Source organism: Petaurus breviceps, unplaced genomic scaffold (assembly GCF_028583685.1).
Source record: "Petaurus breviceps papuanus isolate PSGF00001 unplaced genomic scaffold, PetGlider_PUasm1.0 138, whole genome shotgun sequence".
In the NCBI taxonomy this organism is placed as follows: Eukaryota; Metazoa; Chordata; class Mammalia; order Diprotodontia; family Petauridae; genus Petaurus; species Petaurus breviceps.
In genome coordinates this window covers 28,222,671-28,247,673 of record NW_027185694.1, presented here as the reverse complement: position 1 = coordinate 28,247,673, position 25,003 = coordinate 28,222,671, and the positions used below count along the sequence as shown (strand labels likewise).

The 25,003-nt window shown below is 36.3% G+C and overlaps 1 protein-coding gene across 3 annotated transcripts in view; it reads right to left on the bottom strand.

The window, feature by feature from the left end:
- The window catches only part of CRAMP1 (cramped chromatin regulator homolog 1), a 122,950-nt gene that overhangs the window by 56,105 nt on the left and 41,842 nt on the right, over nt 1-25,003 (bottom strand). For all 3 annotated transcript variants that reach the window (XM_069108876.1, XM_069108869.1, XM_069108861.1), the window contains exons 5-6: nt 23,236-23,319; nt 11,969-12,017 (exon numbers count right to left, since the gene is read on the bottom strand). In XM_069108876.1, the coding sequence (XP_068964977.1) occupies nt 11,969-12,017; nt 23,236-23,319 (133 nt within the window). The remainder of the gene's footprint in view (nt 1-11,968; nt 12,018-23,235; nt 23,320-25,003) is intronic.

The following is a 25,003-nucleotide window of genomic DNA, read 5'->3' as shown; positions in this document are numbered from 1 at the left end:
AATACAAGCATGCTGTTGGTAGGGCTGTAATTTGACTCAACTGTTCTGGAAAACAATTTGGAATTGCTTTTTAAGTTACTGAACCCTTTTTACTCATGGTAGTGATCCTACTACTGATATTATAACTTGATGACAAAAATGACAGAAAGATTCTTTATGTGCCAAAATATTCACAGGCATACTACATATTTTTTAGCAAGAAGCTGAAATTATTTGCCTGTTGAAAGGGGCAACATGGGGTGGCTAGGTGGCACAGTGAATAGAGCACCAGCCCTGGAGTCAGGAGGACCTGTGTTCAAATCTGGTCTCTGACACTTAACAATTACTAGCCATGTGACCTTGGGCAAGTCATTTAACCCCAACTGCCCTGCCTTCCCCCCTTTCAAAAAGAAGGGAAAAAAAGAGGCAACAAATTGTGCTATTGAAATATAATAACATTATTTTGCTATAAGGAATGGTAACTATGAAGAATTCAGAGAAACACAGGAAAGCATGACTGAAGAATGCAAAACAAAAATAGGAGAACCAAAATAACAAATGACTATAATAATATAAACTAGGAAAGCACTAAAAGATAAGAGAATTTAAGCCAAACATAACACTCCATATTGGTTCTAGATGACTGATATCAAAACACTCTTCCTTCTTTTCTGATAAACTGTAAGAGTGGAAAGTCACAGGTCCTGATGGTAATAATGGCCATAATATATGTTTTGTTCTAACTTTTTAATGGGAATGTACAGCATTTATCAGGATGAGACTGCTATGTCCCAAAAAACTCCACCAAAAGCCACATTTAAATGAAATATACTGTATGACCAAATGTTATATAGTATGTTTTACATACTTATTCTAATATATGAGGTCTTCAGCGAAGCAAATATTAGCTTTCAAAGGTACAAAAGCACACTTGGAGCCTAAAGCAATATAAGCTGATTTATCAGGGAAAGAAAATCAATCTATATTATCGCATGCAAAATAAAATCTCTATGGTGTCCCTTTGTCTGCAGTAGCCAGGTGTCATTAAGTAATTCCAAATGATTATAAATTAATATACCTTCTTTCTTCCCTTTCATTTTAAAACTTATCTGTGTTTATGTGGTATCCCCTGGTAGAATATCAGCCCCTTAAGTGCAAGAGTTGCTTTGTTTTTGTTTCATTATTTCAAGTGACTAGTACAATCCCAAGAACATAGCAGGCAATAAATATTGAACTCATCTCTACTTCTATGCAGCATTATGTAACAATTATTCTACTTTAGGATTTTGACAAAAAAACAAAGCACAGGAGAGAATGTAAGTATAGGCAAAGGCCTGAAACTACTCTGTTTTTTCAAACACCAAAACCTTATTGTTTGGCTATAAAAAGGCCTTTGGCTTAATTTAAATTCCATTCCATCTCTAAACCCTGAGATCAGAAATCAAGAGTTCTGGTCCCACTTTTAAAAATCCCTAATTCACCTGCACTCTCTCTTGTTTTCAACGTGCTCACTAACTGCTTGAGGCAAAACATTTCAATAGAAGAATGAAAGGTATCATTTGTACCAAGGACTATATATGTCCATGTAATTAAAGAAAGCATTAAGAATTCCAGATCCTTTTCAATGTTCTAAAACGTCCCGGCAAGACATTTCTTGCTTGTGCTATCTATGCTCAGAAATCTGATATAGTTAACTGAACAATTATTTACTGTATACCTGTGTAATGCGAATGTAAATTTTAAAGATCTTCCCTGCCCCTAGGCTAGAGTGCACCTGGAGCCTGGGGTGGGAGGATTGTTTTTCAGTAGATACTTCTTGATTGGCCAGTGAGTCAATAAGGTTGTTACATTCTCTGAGCCAGGAGAAGGCTATATAAGCCCTGATGTGTAGCTTTGTTTTGGGACTCACTTTGAGAAGTGTTCTGTGATTTGATCTGAATTCTGGGAAGCCGTTCTTGAGAGTCCCCCGGCTTTGAAAAACCCAGAATGTGGAAACCCAGATGTTGACTGGGTATGGATGTAATGGTTGGACAGTTTGGAAATCTGTCTACTTGATGTTTCTGTCTTGATAATTATGCCTGTATACTTTGAGATTCAGGATGCTGACCTTTTCTCCTGAATAAGGTAAATGATATATGTCTGACTGATTAAAGTAAGCTTGTTAACCCATTTTGAGTTGCTTTCCTTTAGCAAAGCAGATCCAAGAACCTGTGGTAGCTGCAAACCCTGAGGACGCTTGGGGTGCTTGCTGCTACAACCTGCCATAAGCAAAACATTATTGTAAACACTGAGGCCTACAGTAAGATAGAAATATCTTTTGTCCTAAAGGACTTTAAACTCTGCTTGAGCAGACTAGACAAATATCAATCTGGAAAACAAATCTCAGGCAGCATGTGATTATATGGCAGCATGTTACAGAAAACAAAGGAACTAAGAGAATGATATAGGTAAATATAAGCAGGGATGCTCATTAAAAAGGAGTTCACAGCTAAAGACAGGAAAAATCAAATTTGACTTATGGCACTCAATAAAGGGGAGACTATTAAGGGAAAAAGTAGAAAGACAAAAGTCAGTAGTAAATGTGAGGGTCAGGAAGAAAATGGCCTGAAAAGAATGACAAGAGCATATTGAAAACTAGGAAATGTTAAGCTTGGATAATTCCAGGGGTCAGCTATTTAAGAGGTTTTGAATGCAATGCTAATGAATTTGGAAAGAACATAATTCAATGTAAAAAGTATTGGATTTAGTGTAAAGGAACTTGGGTTTGAATCCTGGCTCTGCCACTTAAACTTTGACCCTCAATTTTCTCATTAGCAAAATGGGGAAAGAGTTTAGTGTTTCTGGACTAGATGGCTTCTAAGGTATTTTTTAACTCAATTTTTGATCATATGATTTGATTCAATAAATAGTAAGTACTCCATTGGAGAGTCCTGCACAAAGAAAGGATATAATAAAAGGATTACTGTGGACAAATCAACTTGTCAGCATTCTGTGGAAGGGACTAGGGAGGAGACAAAGGAACCCAAAGTTAACCTATCCATATGGGAGAGGATTTGGACTTGAACTAACATTTTGTCCTTTATGATTCTCAAAATAGCTTCAAATAGTTACTTCATTTGAGCATCCCTATGAAGTAAGGCTTTCATCCAAATTTTATAAATGGGAAAACTGATTAGAATGGAGCTTCGAAAATGAAGACATAGCAAGGGGAGATTGGGCAAATAAATAGAATGGGAAAAGGAAGAAAAGACAAGAGAAGTGACAGCAGGAAACCAAAGAGATTTTTACCAAAAGAGTATGGGGAAGGAGGAAAGAATTAAAAAAAACATTAAATATGGTATTATGAAGACTGAAGACAAGAAGTAAAAATACCAGTGGATTTGGTTAGGAAGGATTGTTAAATTACAAGCACTTAAAGAAAGAGAAAAAGATGCAAGTATAAATCACTAATATAAATTTGTTTTTAAAAGGAAAAAGAAACAGGACCTTATTTGGAAGGTAAAACATGTTTAAATGAAGGGTTTTTTCTAAGATAAAAGAGGAGTTAAGTACATTTGCAGTCAATAGAGAGGAAAGGCTCCAGATAATAAAGTAAGAGAAATTCAATTTGATAAAGCCCTAGAAGGCATAAGTGTAAAACATTATAATCCTCACTCAATAGCTACTGAGCACCTACTACATAGAGAACATGAGGATTTTCCTGAGTAGGAAGATAATTTCTTCCTCTGATCTTAAAGGGGATGGGAGGATGAATGCAGAGTTTCACTGACAGAACAAGTGAGACAGATGGAGAAGCTTACACTTGAATGATGTTCTTGAGCTTCTCAGTGAATTTCGAGGTGAGAGCAATAGTTGAGAGAATAAAAGAGAAATCCAAAATAATGTGAACAACGAACCAAGGGACGAGAAATTCACAGATGCCAAAGTCAAGGTTTCAATGACAGGATGGCTTTCAAGTCAAACCCGTTCAGCATTTTCTCCATCACTTATCTGAGGCGATAAAATTAGAAAGCACCAGGAAAGATGGGATACTAATAATGTAATGTTTATGTAGGGCTTTAAAGTCTGACAGTCACTTTACACATGTTATATTCTTTCAGTCTAACAACAATTTTGTGAGGCTGTTAGTAGAGGTATTATTAACTCCATGTTACAGATGAGGAAGCTAACAATGGACTTGTCTAGACATGAGGTTAAGTATTTATTACAGGTGAAATCTGAACACAGCTCTTCTCACTACAAGTTTAGTGCCTCATATGATATACCAAGCTGCCCATGGGAAGAAAAACAATCTCTAAAAGTAAAATATATTGTGAAAGTGTATCCCTAAACAAGGAAAGCTTACAGTACTCCAATAAATCAATGTTTGTTTATAGTTGGAGGGAGAAGGGGTTCCATGAAGTATCTGACTATACTTTAAATGGCTTCTCTTCCCACTATTTTGATGGGAAAATTAAAATTAAATTAATAATAAAAATTAATAAAATTAATTAAAATTAAAAGGCTCAATAGAAATAAGTCCAGATAGGAAAAGTTGAGAAGGAAAAGTCATTACACAGTCCAACAAGGACAATGCTGAGGTCTCTCTCCCCAAAAGCTAGAAGAGATTAAAGAAAAGAGGGAAAGGATCAATATGGCCTAAAATATTTATAATAGCACTTACATTATAGCAAAGAACTGGAAACAAAGTGAATGCCCATCAATTGGGGAATGGCTAAAAAAATTATTGTATATGAATGTAATGGAATGTTACTATAGTTTCTGTGCGTTTAAGAAAGGACCACTGGGAAAGGGTCAAAGAAAGCCTAAAGGATTTGGATGAACCCACTGCTTGACAAAAAGATGCTTCACTCCAGATCCTGAGTAAAATAGACATTTTTGGACACAGCTAAGATAAGAATGTGTTTTTGGTTGACCATGCATATTTTAGTTATTTATTTTTCAAAATTTTATTTTAGCCTCAATCACCAGAACACAAATACAGAATAGAGAAAAGAAACAAAAACACATCAAACTTAGATATTGGAACTTAAATACTAAAGTTAGAAAGAAAAAAAAGGGGCAGCTAGGTGGCGCAGTGAGTAAAGCCCTGGCCCCAGAGTTGGGAGGACCTGAGTTCAGTTCCAGTCTCAGAAACTTAACACAAAAAAAATAGCCGTGTAACCTTGGGCAAGTTACTTAACCCCAATTGCGCTCCAAAAGGCAAAAAAATAAAAATTTAAAAAATGAGAAAAAAGAAAGAAAAAAAAAAAGCATGTCATGTGCACAGCAAAACATACGGAAGATTCAAAACATGTAAAAATAAATTTTTATAGCACTGGCCCCAGAGTCAGGAGGACCTGAGTTGAACTCCTGCCTCAGACACTTAACATTTACTAGCTGTGTGACCTTTGGCAAGTCACTTAACCCCAATTGTCCTACATTCTCCCTCGAAAAAGCAATAAGTAAACAAATAAATAACAAATTTTAATTTCAAGAAAATCTATACCTAATACTCGTGTTGATAATTCATCTTTTCTTTGCTTCCTTGTGAGTTTTCTTTTGTGCTCTGCTGTGTACTTTTTTACTTTGTTTTTCCGTCCCCCCCCCCAACTCCTCTCCACAGAAGGCAACAATAAAAGTTTAGGTATGTTTCTCTATAGCTATATATAGACCATGCATATTTCTTACAAGAACTTTGTTTTTATAATTCCTTCTCTTTCCAATTTGGAGAAGAGGTGTAGGGAGAATGTCAATTTTTTAAAGGTAACAGAGCCACTTTCTTAAATGAGGGGAAGACTACAGAAGGAAGGCTGAAAGTAGCCAGACAAGCAGGATAGCTTAAAAAGCCACAGGTTGATCATATTATATACTTTAAAAGAAAAAAAAAGAAAGCTATAGGTATGCAGTTTCACTCCATTTGGTGTTTTATAAAGTTCCAGATAAAAGTAAAAAAGAATAAAAAAATAAAGTAAGGCAGAATGAAAGGGGCAGAACTAGGAAAAGGTACAGAATGAAAAACTCAATCTTCAGATATGACCAATGCGTGAACTAACTTTGCGTCAGTATATATGTATGCTTGTTATAATAGAGGAGCAGGGGGTGGAGGGAATTACCAGGAGCTATGGGCAGTGAAAGTGATACCAAAAAAAAGTTAGAAAAGATAACCACTAAAAATAAGCAGAAGAAACCAGAAAGAAGGTTAGAAGAGGTCACACACAAAGCAGGGCACTATCGGAACTTTTTAAACTTGAAATGTATGTACGTTTGTTTTTTTTTTGGAAGGGCAAATGGGGTTAAGTAACTTAGAGAGAGAGAGAGGGAGGGAGAGAGAAGGGGAGAGAGAGAGAGAGAGGGAGAGAGAGAGAGAGAGAGAGAGAGAGAGAGAGAGAGAGTGTGTGTGTGTGTGTGTGTGTGTAGTGTCTTCTCTAAGGCCAGATCCCAACTCAGGTCCTCCTCACTCCAGGGCCGTGGCTCACTGTGCCACCTACCTGCCCCTGTTGAAATGTACTTTTAAAAAGGAAAGGTATACATGAGTGTACATTCACTATTTTACATGCAATCGTTTTTTCTGTTCTTTTCATGAAGTAATGTTCATTCTTGTTAATGTCTGTCAAGTTTACAAAAATAAAAAGGTAATTTTTTTTTTAAAGATGGATGAGTTTTTGAGCCATGGCAACTGGGAAAACAGTGGTACTCATAAATAAAAATTTAAAAGTTCAGAATGGGAGCTGGAGGTTTTAGCCTCAGGGCGGCCACAACCAGGCACCGGCTGGAGGGACTTTGGATCACCAGCACTTGTGGCGATTTCCAGAATTATCAACACACAGCTGCCAAAGACAAAGCCTGAGAGTACAGTGTCGACTTTGCGGGATTTGCAGGGAGTTCGGGAGTGTGGTCTGGCCTTTGACCCCAGGGCAAGAGGCAGCTGAGGTGTGGTGGCCATGCAGCCACTGCTATGTGGCTGCTTCAGAGCTCCTGGCCTGCAAATTTTAGGGGGACCAAGCAACCAGTCTGAGGGGTAATTGCTCTTGCTTTAACATGCTTGGATCTGGATCACTGTCTAGGGTGAAGGTCCTAGAGAGCAGGTCCAGTTTGCCATAGCATGTGGAGGCTTCAGAGAGGGCAGCCAACTAATAGATCCAGCAGCTGAGAAAACCCCAGCAATTTGGGACAAAGCTCCCCTTTCTGGTGGCAGAGTTCTACTGTGGCAAAAAGCTCAAAAGTCAAGTTAACTGAGTGGCAACATGAGCAAGCAAAGCAAGCAGAGCAACCCAACTTTACACTCCTATTTTGGGGACAGAAAGGATCAGGGCATGGAACAGGAGGAAGACAGCAAAGTCAGAACTCCTGTACCAAAAGCTTCCATCAAATGAATAAGCTGCTTACAGGCTATAGAGGAACTTAAAAAGAATTTTGAAAACCAAATAAGAGAAGTGGAGAAAAAACTGGGAAGAGAAATGAGAATGATGCAAGAAAATTATGAAATGGGAGTAAACAACCTGACTGAAGAAAATAACATCTTAAAAAATAGATCAACTCAAATGGCAAAAGAAGCTCAAAAAGGCAATGAGGAGAAGAATGCCTTAAAAAGCCAAATTTGCCAGATGGAAAAAGAATCTCAAAAACAGAATACTTCCTTCAGAATTAGACTGGAGCAAATGGAAGCTAATGACTTTATGAGAAATCAAGATACTACTAAACAGATCCAAACAAATTAAAAAAATAGAAGGCAATGTAAAATATCTCATTGGAAAAACCAGACCTGGAAAATAGATCCAGGAGAGATCATTTAAAAATTATTAGACTACCTGAAAGCCATGATCAAAAAAAGAACCTAGAAATCATCCTTCAAGAAATTCTCAAGGTAAATTGCCCTGATGTTTTAGAACCAGAGGGCAATATAGAGGTTGAAAGAATCCACCTATCACCTCCTGAAAAAGATCCCAAAAAGAAAACTCCTAGGAATATTATAGCCAGGTTCCAGAATTCCCAGATCAAGGCAAAAATATTACAAGCAGCCAGCCAGAAACAATTTGAATATTGTGGAAACATAATCAGGATAACCCTGGATCTAGCAGCTTCTACACTGAGGGATCAAAGGGCTTGGAATATGATATTCAGGAGGTCAAAGGTGCTGGGATTAAAACCAAGAATCACCTACCCAGCAAAATTTGAGTATCATATTTCAGGGGAAAATATGGTCATTCAATGGAATAGAGGACTTTTAAGCATATATGATGAAAAAACCAGAGTTGAATAGAAAATCTGACATTCAGATACAAGAAGCAAGAGAAGCATGACAAGGTAAACAGGTAATAGAAATCATAAGGAACAGGGGCAGCCAGGTGGCTCAGTGAGTAAAAGCACCGGCTCCAGTGTCGGGATGACCTGGGGATCAAATCCAGGCTCAGATACTCAGCACCACACCCAGAAATAACTGGCCGTGTAACCTTGAGCAAGTTACTTAACCCCGGGTGCTTTAAAAAAAAAAAGAAATCATAAAGAACTTAACAAAGTTAAACTATTTACATTCCTACATGGAAAAATGATAATTGTAACTTATGAAACTTTCCTCAGTATGAGAATAGTTGAAGGGAATAGAAATGTGTTTGTGTATACACACATATGTATATATACACACATATATGTCTATATAGGAGGGTATATGGGCGTATGAATACATATGTGTGTATATATGTGCACAGGTATACATAGACAGAGGGCACAGAACCGATTGAATAGGAAGGGATGATACTTAAAAGATGAAATTGAGAAGTGAGAGAGGAATATAATGAGAAGAGATGGGGAGAGACAGAATGGCATAAATTATCTCATATAGAAGAAGCAAGGGAAAACTGTTACAATGGAGGGGAAGAATAGGAAGGCAAAAGGGAATGAATCAACCTTACTCTCATTGAATTTGGCTTGGGGAGGGAATGACATACACACTAAACAGGGTATTTCACTCTACAGGAGAGTAGGGGGGAAGGGGATGAAAGGGGGGATAACAGAAGGGAGGGCAGGTTTGGGGGGAGGGAGGTTAGAAGCACACACTTTTGAAAAGGGACAGGATCAAAGTAGAGAGCAGAACAAGTGGGAGGTGGGATAGGAGGGAGGGAAATATTTTTTTTTACAATATTTCTTTTATATACTCTTTTACAATATATCTACTATGTTATTGTTTTGCATTAGCCACACATGTATAACCTATACTGAACTGCTTATCTTCCCAGTAAGGGTGGGTGACAAGGGAGGAAGGGAATGAATATGGAATTCAAAGTTTTAAAATCAAATGTTAATATATATAAAATATATATATATATATATATACACACAAAAAAAAAATATATATATACTATTATTAATGCTATTTTACATGTAATTAGGAAATAAGATATACAGGCACTGGGGCATAGAGATCCACCATGCCCTACTGGAAAAGTCGAAAGGGGTATGGGAGAAAATTTGGGAGAGAGCAGATTGGAGGAGGGGATATCTTGTGGGACTGCTATTTTGGGGTGGTGGGTAGGGGGAAAATGGGGAGAAAATTTGTTACTCAAAATCTGGCGGAAATGAATGATGTAAATCAGAAGTTAATAAAGCATTTGAAAAATGAAAAAAAAAGAAAATTATGAAAGAAAAAAATAATTAAAAAATTTTTAAAAGCTAATATTTTAATGCAGACAAAAAAAATTCAGAATGGACAAATGGACAAAGAGAAGAAGAAAATTTTGAAAAACCATTCCTACATGTTTCATCTGTTGTGTAACAGTTAAAGTCATAGTGATTACATTATTTTCCCAATAAACACACAAAAGGGAAGTTATAAGTGATCAATGGTCAAGCTAACCAATAGGTCTTATCAAGCAAGTGTTGGCAGGTACCATGTCACATATTGTTGGAAGTTCAGCCTGCACTGGCAGGAATATGTGCATGTAATGACTTGTTTACAATACTATATACAGTTACATGATGCAATATTGCATCATCAAAATTTCCGTGCAGGAAAAAACCCCACAAATTTACAATAAATAAAATTTAACAAAGTATTTTTTGAAATTACTCAAATTTCAAAAACACTGTTAAAGGATTAAAGAAAGTAGATTTCTAGGGGGACACTGACTAATATTTTTTGAAAAGGCAGCACCAGGTCGACTAATTTTGAGAACCTCTGCTCTAGAGGCATAAATTTAGTCTCTTTTACCAATTCATCTTTTATCAGTTCATCATTCAAACATTTATGTTTCACTAAACTTTTTCACATAAAAACAATACAAAAGCCAATCTGGATCAACAAAATTCCATTTTTATAAAATGGAACGTGACCAAGGTCATTTCAAAAAAAGTTTTCTGGAAAAATAAAGATGAACAATTTACCTAAAAATTTTATTACTGATAAAATCTATTACATTTGAATAATGATGAGGGAATAAAACATACACTTCTACTAATGAATTATGAAAATGTAAACAAATGTAGGGAAAGCAATCACATGAAAAATTTCTAAATACTTTTCAAAACTTCTTTACTAGACAGTCACTTTCATTCCATTTAAACCCATCTTGTAATGTGATTAAATGTTTGTGTGGAATAGAATGCTAACCTGAGGTACACTAAGATAAGAGAAGATTTTCTCCTCTCCCCCTCCCACTAGTTCCCACTAGTTTCCCATTCCAGGTGTCTAGTACATATATCACATGGTGTTTTCTAGTACTCAACATTGAAGACTATATTGCCTGTTCCTCAGTTTAAGGCAAAAAGTCCAACGTTCATTACTATTCTAGAAGGTGATTCTAATCAAGCAAGGACACCAATGGAATAGTTTCCTTTGAATTATTTAAAAAGAGTCAACTCAGAGGAACTGTAGGATTAGAATATTTCACTTTAAATTTGCCAGGTGCTGATGGATTTATATTGATTTTACAACATGACACCAATGAAGACAGTCAAATAAGTAGGTTTTAGGAACCTGTTGTTCTGACATAGTCCTATCTTATCCAACAATTAGCAGAAACATTAGCAAATAATTAGCTATTAGATTTACTGGTGACCAGTTAGCTGATTTACCAATGATACTCATAGAGCTATATGTAAACTGTGTTTTCTAAGGGAATACTTACCCACTTACTTATATATAGCCCATTATGTCTTTTAGTCAATTAATTCGGATTAATTTAAGGTAGAAATTATGAAGTCAAACAAATAACATAACAGTTTGTTAGTTACAGCTGCAATTGTACTAGAAACCACTGAAAGAGATAATTATTATCTGTAACTAATCATTGTAACTTTATTTAGATGACAATGAATTGTGTTTTTGTAGGCAGAAAAAGAAAAGGGAGAGGAAGGGGAAAGAAAAAGGGAAATGGAAAGAGGAAAAGGGAGGGGGAAAGGAGGAAGGGACTAAAGGGAAAGAAGAAGAAAGGGAAGAATAAATGCCAGTGCTTTATAAAAGAAGTTCAATTAGCATCCACAATGTGCTATGTTGGCTGGCCTTTTCTTAATATGGAGTTTTTGGCTATCAGAATATCAAATCCAATGACTAATCATACAACTGTGAAACTGGCCTATAAAGTACAATTTCCCTGTAGCCTCGAGGTCACATGTAGCCCTCTGGGTCCTCAAGTCTTTAATAAAAGGATTTGTTCTGTAAAATTTATACTCAGTCAAAAGGCTGTACCCAAGGTCCTAGTCCTTGGTTCCCCATTCCTGCCTTATAATATGCTCAGATACCCTTAAGTAACAGAGACTGTCTTTCATACTTTCATTATAGTCAAATTTTTAAGGAGGGTGGGGTAGGGAAAACCAACAAGTGTGATTTTCTCCAACAAATATTTTAAGCTCTATTATGAAATCAATATTTAATTATTTTCGCTAGGAAAAGAGAATTAAAAAGTACATAAAGATACATAGTGTTAAATCAATCTGCAAAACTCCTCCAAAAGCATCAGGATACTTATCCAATCAGCAGGGTTTATTAATAATGAAAAACAAAACACTGACTTACCCAACTTGAATAAGTTCATTCAATTTTGTGGCATTCTTATCATCCATACCTTCAAATGAAAAAAAAAACCTCAAATAAGAATATAATGCAATTAAGTCACAAAGTTCAAGTTCTGGTCATTATTGCTCTTAGGATCAAATCCAAATTCCTTAGCCTAGCATTTAAGATTCTCCACAATCCAACCCCATCCTTTTAATCTCATTTCCGACTTACTTTGCTATCAACATTCTTTTATGACCAAACTAGTCAGTTTGGTCAAACCACAGTCCTCAGAATGTGACAAGACTAAAAGCCTTTGTTCTTTTGTTTACACAATTCCTTTTACTTGATATATTCTCCTCTCTAGCCACACAAACCCACCTCTTTTTCAAGATCCACCTCAAAATTCCACAGTCCCTATGAAGATTTCCTTGCCCTCCACCCTATGAAATTTCTCCCCTCTTCATATCTCCTATTATACTAGCAGGCACCACTCATTTGAAAATTAATTATGTTCAACTTAAAAATCTTTGTGTCTCAGGGTTGGAACAACACCTTGCATTTGTACATAGTAAGCACACCATAAAACTTTCAGTTTGTTTAAAGGGAACAAAATTAATTAAAAAAACAAGAGATTGTGTGTTGGGTAGGTTTTTGGTCTACATGTGTGTAAGCACATTAACTTAATTATACTTATAAGGTCATCATAAGCTCAACTATGAAATGAGTGGAGAGAGAAAGCATTTATCTTACCCATCACCAAGTTGTTGTCAAAGTGACAACACAGTTTGTCACATAAATCATAAGCTCAGAAAACCAAATCAAATCACTATTTCCTTGGATATATGCTATACATCTGTTGCCAAGGGAACAAAACAATACAGAGAAATGCAATTCGTCTAATCTTCAATATTGTATAAAGGAAAATAAAAACTGTATATCTATTTTGGTCATGGATTATTTACTGCACATTTAAGCAATTGTTAATAACCAAATACAGATTCCTTATGAATATATAATGAATAGCGGAAGAATTAACCCACCCACTATGGTACTAGAAAGTCAATCCCAAGGAACTGTTAAATTATCTGGGACAGGAAATGAGATGACTGCCAAGTGATACAATTCCTTCAATTCTACAAAACACCAGAATATTCTACCTTTAAAAATTCCATTTGGATAAAAGCTGGAGAGAAAACAATAATGCAGCTAATATTTACAGAGTGCTTTTTGCAAAACTACATAATTTATCTCATTTGATTTTCACAAAAGCCTAATGAGATCAGTGTTACAAATATTATCCTATTGATTAGCTGCCAAGTCTTGTTGCTTCTACCTCCACAACATCTCTCATATATGTCCCCATCTCTCCATTTACAAAACCATGACCCTCCCTCATACCTTTATCACAGCTTGCCTGGACTTTACTTCTATCCCATCCTCCATCTATCCTCCATACAGCTACCAAAATGACTTTTCTCTAATGACATCTCTAAGACAGCACAAACTTTTAAGATGGGAAATGTGGTCCTCCACAATCTAACTCCACCCTGCCTTTTTCCAAGCTTATTTCAATATTATTCCCTTTCAAGAACTCTATTGACATTTCAGCCAAAGTAAATAATGAGCTGTTTACTGAATGTAACATTTCATTTCCCTGTATTTATGCAGGATTTATGACAACTCATGTATGAAAGAGCCAGGTCTCTCATACGTGGAATGTAACTGGTTATCTTAGTCTCTCATCTTTTTCCAACACTCAATTCAAGTGCTATACCCTTGTGCAGCAGCAACCACAGCATACCCAGGATGGCTGCTAGCACAGGTTCTTAGAGCTGCTTTATTAGGAAAGATAGCTGTTTAAGGGGTCAACAGTCTTTTTATCGTATTCACTAGTTCAGGGGAAAAGTCAAGCACCCTGAACTTCAGAGAAAATACAGAGAAAAAACAAGCAGAAAAATAAAGACCAACAGACAGGGCTCTGACTACCTGGGAATCAAAGCAACACTGCTATACACTTCACATACATCCCTGGATCGAGAGAACCTTTACATTTGAGCAGTTGGGGAGCTCTGAACATAGTCACTCAGAATCTCAACCAGGGAATCACAAGATCCTTCTCATAAGTGAGCTCCCAAAACAAAATACCAACTCAGAGTATATATATACTTCTTAGAGTCAGAAGGCATCACAACAACCCTTGTGACTCAGTGCCTAATTAGAAATTAGCAAAAGGTGTGGAAGCCTTCCTACAAGCAGGCCTTCCCCTAAGCAAGCTTCCCTTAATGGACCTCTACCTGAGGCCTATTAATGGGTAGGAAAGATCTTCTATCCCATTAACATTACACCTTGGTGAAGACTTCCAGATACCCTCATGGTTAGCAGTCTCTCCCTCCTGACATTACTCTCTCTACTTGTTATCTATTCACTCTCTTCCCTACCCTGTACAATATAAGTTCCTCAAGAAGTGAAGACTTTTCTGAACTGAATGAATTATCTCGGTTTTATAGAATCTGAGTCTCTGAGTTGTGATTTGCCCATTGTCACAAAGCTAGTAAGTAAATGATGTAATCATTTAAGTCTGTAAATAAAGTGGTAAACAGACTTTTAAATAACAAGTACTGGAAATTAGGCTTCTGAACAATACAATAAATGGAGATATATTTTAAAGGAAGGAATTTATGACCAGACAACAGATAAGAGAACATTATGAAATGCAAAATTACATTAAATTGAAAAGTTTTTGCATAAACAAAGCCAATGCAACCAAGATTAGGAGGGAAGCAGAAAACTGGGAAAGATTGTTTACAACCAGTGTCTCTAATAAAGGCCTCACTTCTAAAATATATAGAGAACTGAGTCAAATTTATAAGACTAGTCATTTCCCAATTGGTAAATGGTCAAAGGATATGAACAGGCAGTTTTCAGAGGAAGAAATTAAAGCTATCTATAGTCATATGAAAAAATGTTCTAAATCACTATTGATTAGAGAATGCAAATCAAAACAACTCTGAGGTACCACATCACACCTATCAAATTGGCTAACATGACAAAACAGGAAAATGATAAATGTTGGAGAAGATGTGAGATAACTGGAACACTAATTCATTGTTGGTGGAGTTGGGAACTGATTCAACCACTCTGAAAAGCAATTTAGAACTATGACCAAAGGGTTATAAAAAAATGACCAAAGGGTATAAAAATACCCTTTGACCCAGTAATACCATTTCTAGGGCTATATCCCAAAGACATCCCCTCAAAAGGGGAAAGGACCTATTTGTACAAAAATATTTATAGCAGCTCTTTTTGTGGTGGCCAAGAACTGGAAATTGAGGGGATGTCCATCAATTAGGGAATGGCTGAACAAGTTGTGGTATATGAATGTAATGGAATACTATTGTACTATAAGAAATGATGAACAGGCGCACTTCAGAAAAACCTGGAAAGACTTATATAGAACTGATGCTGAGTGAAGTGAGCAGAACCAGGAGAACATTGCACACAGTAACAGTCACATTGTGTGATGACAGGCTTTAATAGACTTAGCCCTTCTCAGCAATGCAAGGACCTAAAACAATTTCAAAAGACACATGATAGAAAATGATATCCACATCCAGAGAATGAACTATGGAGTCTGAATACAGAGTGAAACAGACTATTTTCTTTTTGTTTTGTTTTGTTTCTCATGGTTCTTCCCATTAGATCTAATTCTTCTATACAATTTGACTAATGTGAAAATGTTTATTAGGAATGTATATGTAGAGCCTACATCAGATTGTATGCCATCTTGAGGAGGGGGGAAAAGAGGGTCGGGGAGAAAATTTAAAACTTATGGAAGTGAATGTTTAAAACTAAAAATAAGTAAATTAACTTTAAAAAAGGGAAGGAATGGGAAGTCAGTTCAACATTATTAAGTACTCTATGCAATGATCATGTTAAGCACTAGAAATACAAAGAAAGGAAAAAAACCCTAAAATGCCAGCATAGTCCCCGGTTAATTAGTCTCTCATATGCCTTTATTACTAAAATGAACACAAACCTGAGAACTTCTTGAGTGAAAGGAAGACCTGTAGCTTAAAAAAAAATACACTTAAACAATTTCACTTTGAAAAACATATCTCTAAACTTTTAAGAGTAAAGATGGAAGAAACTGATGGGACAATTCTTTCATAAAAACATCATCTGTACAGAAAATGCTATCAATATCCAAAGAAAGAAGTAAAGGAGTCTGAATGCAGACCAAAGCATACTATTTTTACTCTCTTTGAGGAATTTTTTTTCCCTTTTGTTCTGTTTCTTCTTTTATATGATGACTAATGTAGAAACATGTTTAATATGACTGTACATATATAACCTATATGATATTGCTTGTTTGTTGTCTTGGGGGAGGGGGCAGAAAGAGGGAGGGAGAAAAATTCAGAATAAAAAAATCTCATAAAAAATGAATGTTGAAAACTATCATTACATGTGATTGGGGAAAAAAACAAGATACTACTTACATCAAAAAACCACCTATAAAAATAACTATATTGAACCATAAAATCAATATATACAATGATTACAAAATGTAAATATAAAAAACCCCATAAAACAGTAATAAAACTGAATGCTATGAAATTATAATGATTAAGCCCCAAAGAAGAGATATGAAAAAGCACCTTGACCTTGATTACTTGGGGAAGTTTGGTACTATGGGTGTGGAACACTGCATATAATGTCAGACTTTTCTGATATGTTGTTTAGTTTTACTAAGCTGTTTTCCCTCTTTTAAAAAAATTCTTTATTATGGTTCTCTGGGAAGGAGGAAAGGGTAGGCTACATTAGGAAATGTAGCTGGTATAAAAAAATCTATCAAAAATTTTTAAAAACTGAAACACACACACAGAATAACAAATACAAGTGCTATGGAAATAGCTGCAGAAGGCAACATATATGCTTTTAAGGCAGGAAGTACACTGAACTATATATGTCCACACAGTCAGAGAGCCAAACTTGTTTCCACCTCTGAGAAAAAGGTAGCATGATACCTGAAACAGGCTAAGTACTTAATAAACATTTGTGGATTGATGAGAAATTCCCCACTAGATATACTTAATTAGTAAAAGTACATTCTCTCTACCTCAGCTTGTCTCTAGCACACTTCTTGAACATATCAACTAATTAAAGACTTACTAAGCTCCACCTATGAGCCACCTAATGTGATAAGCATTGTAGAAGACAAAAAAAATTAAAGGGTATGGATCCTTCACTGCCTAATAGAGGAGATATGACACACAGATTTAAGCAATTTACAAGTAATATTTTTAAAAAGCAAACATAAGAGATGGCAGAAACTACTGCATGATTAATTAAGAATAAGTAGTATAGAAAAAGAATAGTCTGAGTCCTTAGGAATGGTCTAGAATAGAGGTGGCACACTTGAGGACCCAAAAATCCCAAGTAAAGCCAAACCAGATTAAAATGTGATATGGAAATGTTTAACATAATAAATGAAAATACAATACACATCATGTTAATTTGTGGTTTTCTAAGTCGGTAAGAAGCCCACAGAGAGCATTTCTATTTGAGTAGGGCATCAGTGGCCTCGAGTGACAATAGTGGTTTCCTGGAAGAATAGAGAATTAAGTCAAATTCCAAAGAATAATGAGAATTTAACTACATGGGGAAGAAAAGTGAGTGTGTGAGCAAAAGCACAGAAAAATATTCAAGTGATAATAAACTTTCCAATCTGGACAGAGCACAGGGGTTTTCCATGGGAGTAAGAAAATAAAGGTGGAAAAGTAAGCTGCAACCAGACTATGTAGAGTTTCAAATGCCAGGCTAAGCCATTTAGACTTTGTCCTTTGACTGGAATTCAGAAAAGGGTTTTAGATAAGGGAGAGACGTAACACAGGGAATATTTTGGAAAGATTCATCTGGCAACTGCATGCATAATGGATCAGAGAGCAGGGATCAACTGGCAAGAGCTAATTTAGAGGCTATTACAAAAAATGCAAGCATGAGCTTGGAATAATGGAATAAGCCAGTGTGGTAGCAATGGAATGGAAAAGGAAGAATTAGATGAGAGTCAATTCAAAGGAAGAATCAATAAGACTTGGTTGCTGACTGGACATTAAGGGTGAGAGAAGGGGAAGAATCAAAGGTAATTTGGAGCTTTCAAGACTAGAATAATAGTGGTCCTATAGGGACAAATAGGGGGAAAAAAGAGTACAGGGGCTTTGCGGGGAGGAACACAGTCAAAAAGCATTTGATAAGCACTTTACTACATGCCAGGAATACAAAAAACAACAGAACTGTGCCAGTTTTCAAGAGCTCACATGTAATGGGGGGGGGGAGACAAATAAGCAAATATACAAGATAAAGATAGCATTTATGGGAATCAAAAAAAGGTTCCTTTAGAAATCAGGGTTTGAGGCAAGTCCCTTTTCAAACAATTTTTTATTTGCTTTAATCATTAAAGATCTGCTTTCTCATTCTCCCCTCCAATCCCTCAATGTCAATTAAGAACACAAGAAAAATAAAATCTATTATAAATATGTATACTCAAAGCAAACTTCCACTTCCATATATATGCTACGCCATATATGTATGTGGATACATGTACATATGTATATACACACATACATGTATATATACATACACAGGTATAGACACACATACATATATGTGTATATATCATAATTTGTTCATTCATTCCCCAATTTATGGGCACCCTCTCAGATTACCATTCTTTGCCACCTCAAATACAGTTATAAATATTTTTGTACATTCTTAAGAGTTTGCTCTATTTAGGATTAATTCATCTCTTAATCTGCCCTCCCACTACTTCTCCCCCTTCTTTTCCTCATCTCCCTGTTGAGTGAAATATAATTCTGTACTCAACGTGTCTATGCCTATGTCTGTGTATTCTTCCTTCTTTTGATCAGTTCAGATGAGAGTAAGGTTCAAGTGCCAGCTCTGCTTCCTTCTTATCTGTATGGATATATACTTGTGCACCTTGATTATGTGAGGTAATTTTCCCTAGTCTTTCTTTCCCCTCTCTTTCCATTGTTTTTTAAAGATGATCAAGACAGAACAGAAACACACTCCCAAGTCTTGTCTAACTGGATTGCCTCTATGGACCTTGATGATGAGGGGGGAAAGGAGAAGCTCAAAGGGGGCACATATCATTTCTCCATTTTTGAATGCAAGTAGTTTATTCTTGTTTAGCCCTTTGGCATTGTTTATTCATATTTACCTTTTTATGTTTCTTTTCACTCCTGTGTTTAAACTTCAGAGTTTCTCTGAAGCTCTCTGGTCTTTTCATCGAGAATGCTTGGAAGCACTCTATTTCATCAAAGATCCATTTTCTCCCTATAGCATTGTATTCAGTTTTACTGGGTACATTACTCTTGGCTATAAACTCATATCCTTTGCCTTCTGGAATATCACATTCTAAGCCTTCAGTTCTTTTATAGGGGTGGCTGCTATGTTATGTGTGATGCTAACTGTGGCTCCATGGTACTTGAATTCTTTTTTCTGGCTTCTTTCAGAATGTTTTCTTTGAGAAGCAAGCTCTGGATTGTGGCTATGAAGTTCCTGAGAATTCTCATTTGGGAGTTTCTTGAAGATTCTTTCTATTTCCACTTTGCTCTCTGGTTCTAAGAGATCTGGGCAATTTTCTTTTAAGATTTCTTGAAATACGATATCTAGGCTATTGTTTTGGTGATGGTATTCAGACGGTCCAATGATCCTTAATTTTTTCCCATGATCTAGTTCCCAGATCGGCTGTTTTTACTGTGAGATATTCTACATTTTCTTCCTTTTTTTTTTTTTTTAGCCTTCTGACTTTGTTTTCATATTTATTGACTGCTACTTCCTGAAGCCACATGGTTTCGTTTCACTCAACATGGTCCATTCAGATTTTCAGAAAACTTGTTCCTTGGACAGTACAGTTCTTGTGCCAAAGTGCTAATTCTATCTCAAATTCTTTCTTCCATGGCTCTTAACTTGTCTTCCATTTTTCCTTCAAGCACTTTCATTCCACTTACAAAAACATTTTAAAACTTTTTTTTAATTACCTATTTTTTCCAGAAATTCTAGCTGAGTTTAAGCCCAAGATATGTTTTTCTCTGAGGCACTGATGGCATATGTTTTGGAGTCATTCTCCTGTTCTGTTTCTACATACTGAACATCTCTGCTACCATAATAACTCATGGGGTCCTTTTATTCCTTTACACATTCTTCTAGTCTCATTCTTAGCTTCACACTTGATGATAGTTAGGGTGGGCTCTGCCATACTTCTGGAAGGAAGGACTGAGCTGGTCCTTTTGCTGCTTTCTGGAGGGTATTTAGTGTTGTTACTCCAGAATCTCAGGGACAGGTTGGGGACCTACAAGCTTTTGGTGCTCCCAAAGTGGTCTGAAGCAGGACAAAGTCAGCTTGCTGATCCCCTTGTCTGAGCTCTCTGCAAATTCCTTAGGAGCTTGGGTGTCTGAACCAAATCACCACTGCTACTTGCTTCTGAACTTCCACCTTTCTCTATACACAGTCCTGGGCCTCCCTCTTTGGGGACACCACTCCCTTGGGTAAGCCTTTTTCTCACTGTGCTGGGAACTGGAGTTGGGTAGTGGGTGAACAAGCTGCCATTTGGCACATGTCCCAGGTGTAATGCCTTGGTCTGTGTCTAGGAGTGCCTTGGTTTAAGTCTGGCATCTCCTCCTGCCCTGGATCCCTGGACACTGGGGTATTTCATTCAGTGTGCTCCTGGGCCTACCTGTCTCCAGTGTTCACAGACCTCCCTGTATTGTCTTCATAAGCTAAGCTTGGCTAAACAGATGATCCACTGGATTTTCTCTGGATTTCCCCATCAGGGTTTGGTCTGGTACATCTTTTAGGTCTGTTTGGAGAAGTTTTTGAGGTGAGCTTGCTACATTGCTTCTTACTGCTCCACCATCACGGCGTCATCCCCTGGGCTGAGTCATGAAGGAAACCAGGGAAATTAAGAGTTGGAGGTGAGGAGGAAGGGAATTCCAAGCATGAGGGACAACTAGTGCAAAGGCACAGAGATGAGATAGAGAGTGTTGCATCTGAGGAACAGCAGTATTTTCTAGCCTACTGAGTGTCCTTCTGGTTCTGCTATTGCAATTTGCAGTATTACATCAAATTCTTTCCAGATTTCTTTGTACTTACACTTTTCAGCCTTCGTTATATTACAGAATTACATCACATCATTGTACTACAATTTATTTATAACTCTCCTGTTAATGGATATTTAGATTGTTTTTAAGTTTAACTATACATAAAATCATTTCCAGGCAGGTCTATATTTTTGTTTTTTGATAACACTTTGACAATGAAGACTTAAGTTTTAAATACACTGAGATGACAGGAAGCATTTGTTTATGGATAATTTCACAGTATAGAACAACTCTGATGTAATTTAAAAGTTTTCTCTTATAAATAAATGCCTAATCACTATATAGAAAACAACAGTTGTTATAGATAAGAAGGGCAGCAGTGCTGAGAGGAATGCTCTAGCTTAAAGGACTTTAAGAATTTCAAACACATTCCCAATGGTGTACCCTAAGTCTTCCTGCATCTATCCTGAAGCTGAACTGTATGTGTTGTATCCTCAAATTAGAGGGGGACTATCTTGCTTTTCTATTCATATTCCCAGGACTTAGCACAGTGCCTGGCACAAAGTAAGCACTTGATAAATTATTTTCCATTCCATTCTGTTCCACATTTAACTTAACACCCTGTTTCTCACTAGGTACTAAAACTCAGACCTTACCTCCTAGTCTATAGAATGTGCTCTTGATTTAAACTAACTTCTGTGCAGACACCACTACTGTCCATTCAGTTCCATCATCAGTCCCTGCTATTATAGACTTTGGCTTTTGCTTCATAAATGCTTCCTGTCTGGATCCTCAGCTACCAAATTCTGTTTTGCTTTTTCCATCCTTGCCCTAAGGGAACATCTTAGTTGAAACTCCTTTCCCAAACTTTAATGGACCACAACTACAATGCCCTGCTGCATTGCAATATGGAGATGGAAGGCAGGAAAGAATTAATGTACCAATGACAACTATCAACAGAAATTCAAAGACAGAATAACTGATTTTCCCAAGACCCTTTAAAATGTGAGCTACTAAATTCATTCCTATCGCAATTAGCAAAGCTTTGGAAGTCCTTCTAGACTGAATTATCAATTGAGATAATATATGTAAAGTACTTTCCAAACCTAGAAGCACTATATTAATGATATATTATAAAAATATTAACATGCAACAAGTAAATCATGGTACACAGTCTTCTGGCTACCCTTGAATAATAACTTGGAGCTCATCAGGGTGAAACCAGAAAGTAGTAAAGGAACTCAGGGAAGAAGAGTGAGAATACAAACTCATATTCCCCTATCCCTTCAGATAGAAAAATGAGAGAAAGTTGGTATTTACTCCCTTTTTGTTATTCTTGTCTATATTAGAAGTACATTCTCCTTAACATAAGGCTGTCTTGTTAAGTTATGAGGGATACTTCCAGTCTACCAATTAGAACAAATTATCTAATTCTCTAAAATTCCTCTAAATGTCATTTAGAATTTTTCATTTTGGTCTAGACCTGTGATTTTATTAGCATAAGTACTTTTGGTGAAGAATTCCCACCTAAAATTGCAGACTGGCAACTGTTTTGCATTTTAAAAACTAAGAAAAATGCCTGGTGTTGAGAAGTTAAGAGACAAAATCAATAATTAATCCATAAACATTTCTGTGACCACAAAGCCAGGATAAATGAGAAACAGAATGTGAATGTGAGCATTTGTGATCCCAAAGCCAGCTCTCTAACCATCAAGCCACGTTGCCTTGCTACAAACTATAATTTTTGTGACATTTAATTTTTGTTTTAAATTTTTTTTTAAATCACCATTTGCTAGCTTACAAATACTCTGTACATTCTTTTGGACTTAAACTTGTTGGTGTCCTGGACCCTTTAACATCTCTAGTGAAGCCTAGGGATCCCTTCTCAGAACCTTGCTTTTAAATGCACAAAATAAAATATACAAGATTGCGGAAATCAATCATAATAAAGTAGACAAAAAAGTGTTCAGTTCACAGACCCGAGGTTAAGAACCCTTGATGCAAGACATTCTGCAGGACTGATGCAATTACAAAAGAGCTATTCTCATCAAGCCATAAACTACTGGGAAATAATTTAAGACAAGAGATAATGTAACCCAATACTTACATAAAGGCACATTCTTTTAAAAATATCAAATAATTTTCCCATGTTATATATAACATACTCACAGCCCCCAATCTTCTTCCTCAATTCTCCATAGCAGATTAACCCATAAAGTTCCTGGGATGATTTTTTCAGTCCTCGAGAAAACACTGAAAAACAAAAATAGAACAAAACTTTGCTCAGATGAAATACAAAAATGTCCTGTAGGTTAAACAGGTCATGTGTTGGGGAGGAAAGATTATAAAAAGTTTCAAATACAGACAATGAATGGTTAACTAGCATAGCAAATATGTTACTATAATGTTTGAAGAAAAAATCCATTGCCAAAGATGAGTCTTTGGAGGGCATATTTAAAACTAAACTCAGTTATCATCAACTTTTCCTTTCCATTCTCTACTTAGAATTCCATATTAAAAACAAAACAAAACTAAGAAAAAAAACCCTGATCTCATTAAGATTCATTTGAATAATACTGAGTATCTGAATTGCAGCAAACAGTCGCAGCCACATGAACTTAGGCCTCTCTTTTACTTGTTCTCTCATCAAATGTAACAGGAACCTACAGGCAATCCAGCCAAGGTCAAGGCAGGAAGACAAAAAAAAAAACAAATATGACAATCCTTTGTTTTACCACCCTATACACCAAAGAAGACAAATATATTGACTATTTTCTCTCTATTTCCTCCAAGGGAATCATCAATCCTAGATTACACTGTATACTATATATTATATATGTAAGGACATATATAGTATATAGGACATACTATATCCGTAAGGACACTGAAGGAAGGAGTAGCAAAGAGATGAAAGACAGGTGAATACTGGGAAAATCTGAGACAGAAACTAGGAAACATGTTGGGAATATTTGAAAGGAAACAGGAAGACCATTAGAAAAAGTAAGGAAAATATTATGAAGGTCAATACCAGAAAATCTGAAACAGAAAGAGTTGATGAGCTATTTTCAAAAAAAGAAGAAAATTTTTATAAAATTAAGATATAATCTTTCTAACTCAGAACTCTCCAGCTGCCTTTTCCCTTCTCAATTCTCCTTTCTCAGATAAAATGAAGTACTATTTGCTGTGGACACAAGAAAGGGTGTGCCAGAGAATGACAGAACCCTTAAAAAGGTCACCATAATCAGTTTCCTGTCATCAAGCCTGGGAACAACAGCATAGTAAACCAGATCATCATGTAACCACACTAACACTGGATCATTTCATAGTTAATGTAAAAAAAATGCATATGTTACCAAAAGCAGATTTGCCCTCAGAACAGGAAACTGAAGAACAGCTGGTGGCAATAATCATGCTACTCTATCTTAGTGTATCACATATTGGAGTGCTCACAGATATCTTGCTGATGATTTAATATTAAAGGAAAGTGTACCTGGAATGCAACTGACCCCCCAGGTGGGCTGCTAGAGATTTGTGAAAAACAAAGCAGTAGAAGAAACATAGGCAAGTTTGTGGGGAGAGGATTTTACCTAGTATTTGGTACCTGGCCCAAGTCTCCCAAAAGGTTGTACTGATTTCTCATATGATCTCAGAAATTTGGGCCCCCTCTGGAAAAGGACTGCTGTGATCTCAGAAACAAATCTTTGGATCTATCCTAGAATAAAACTAAATCCTTGAAGTGGCCACAGACTCAAAGAGGACTTTTAGGATGCTCCAGAATAAAAGTAACCCATGGTTCAACTCGAATATCAAGAGTCTCTCTGGAGCAAAAATCCTGGACCAAGGAGCACCTCAATTCATTGAAATGGAAGCAGAAACATTAGCAGTTATTATTGCTATAAAAATGCTACAGACATTTTCCATTTTTCCCCTGTCTTCT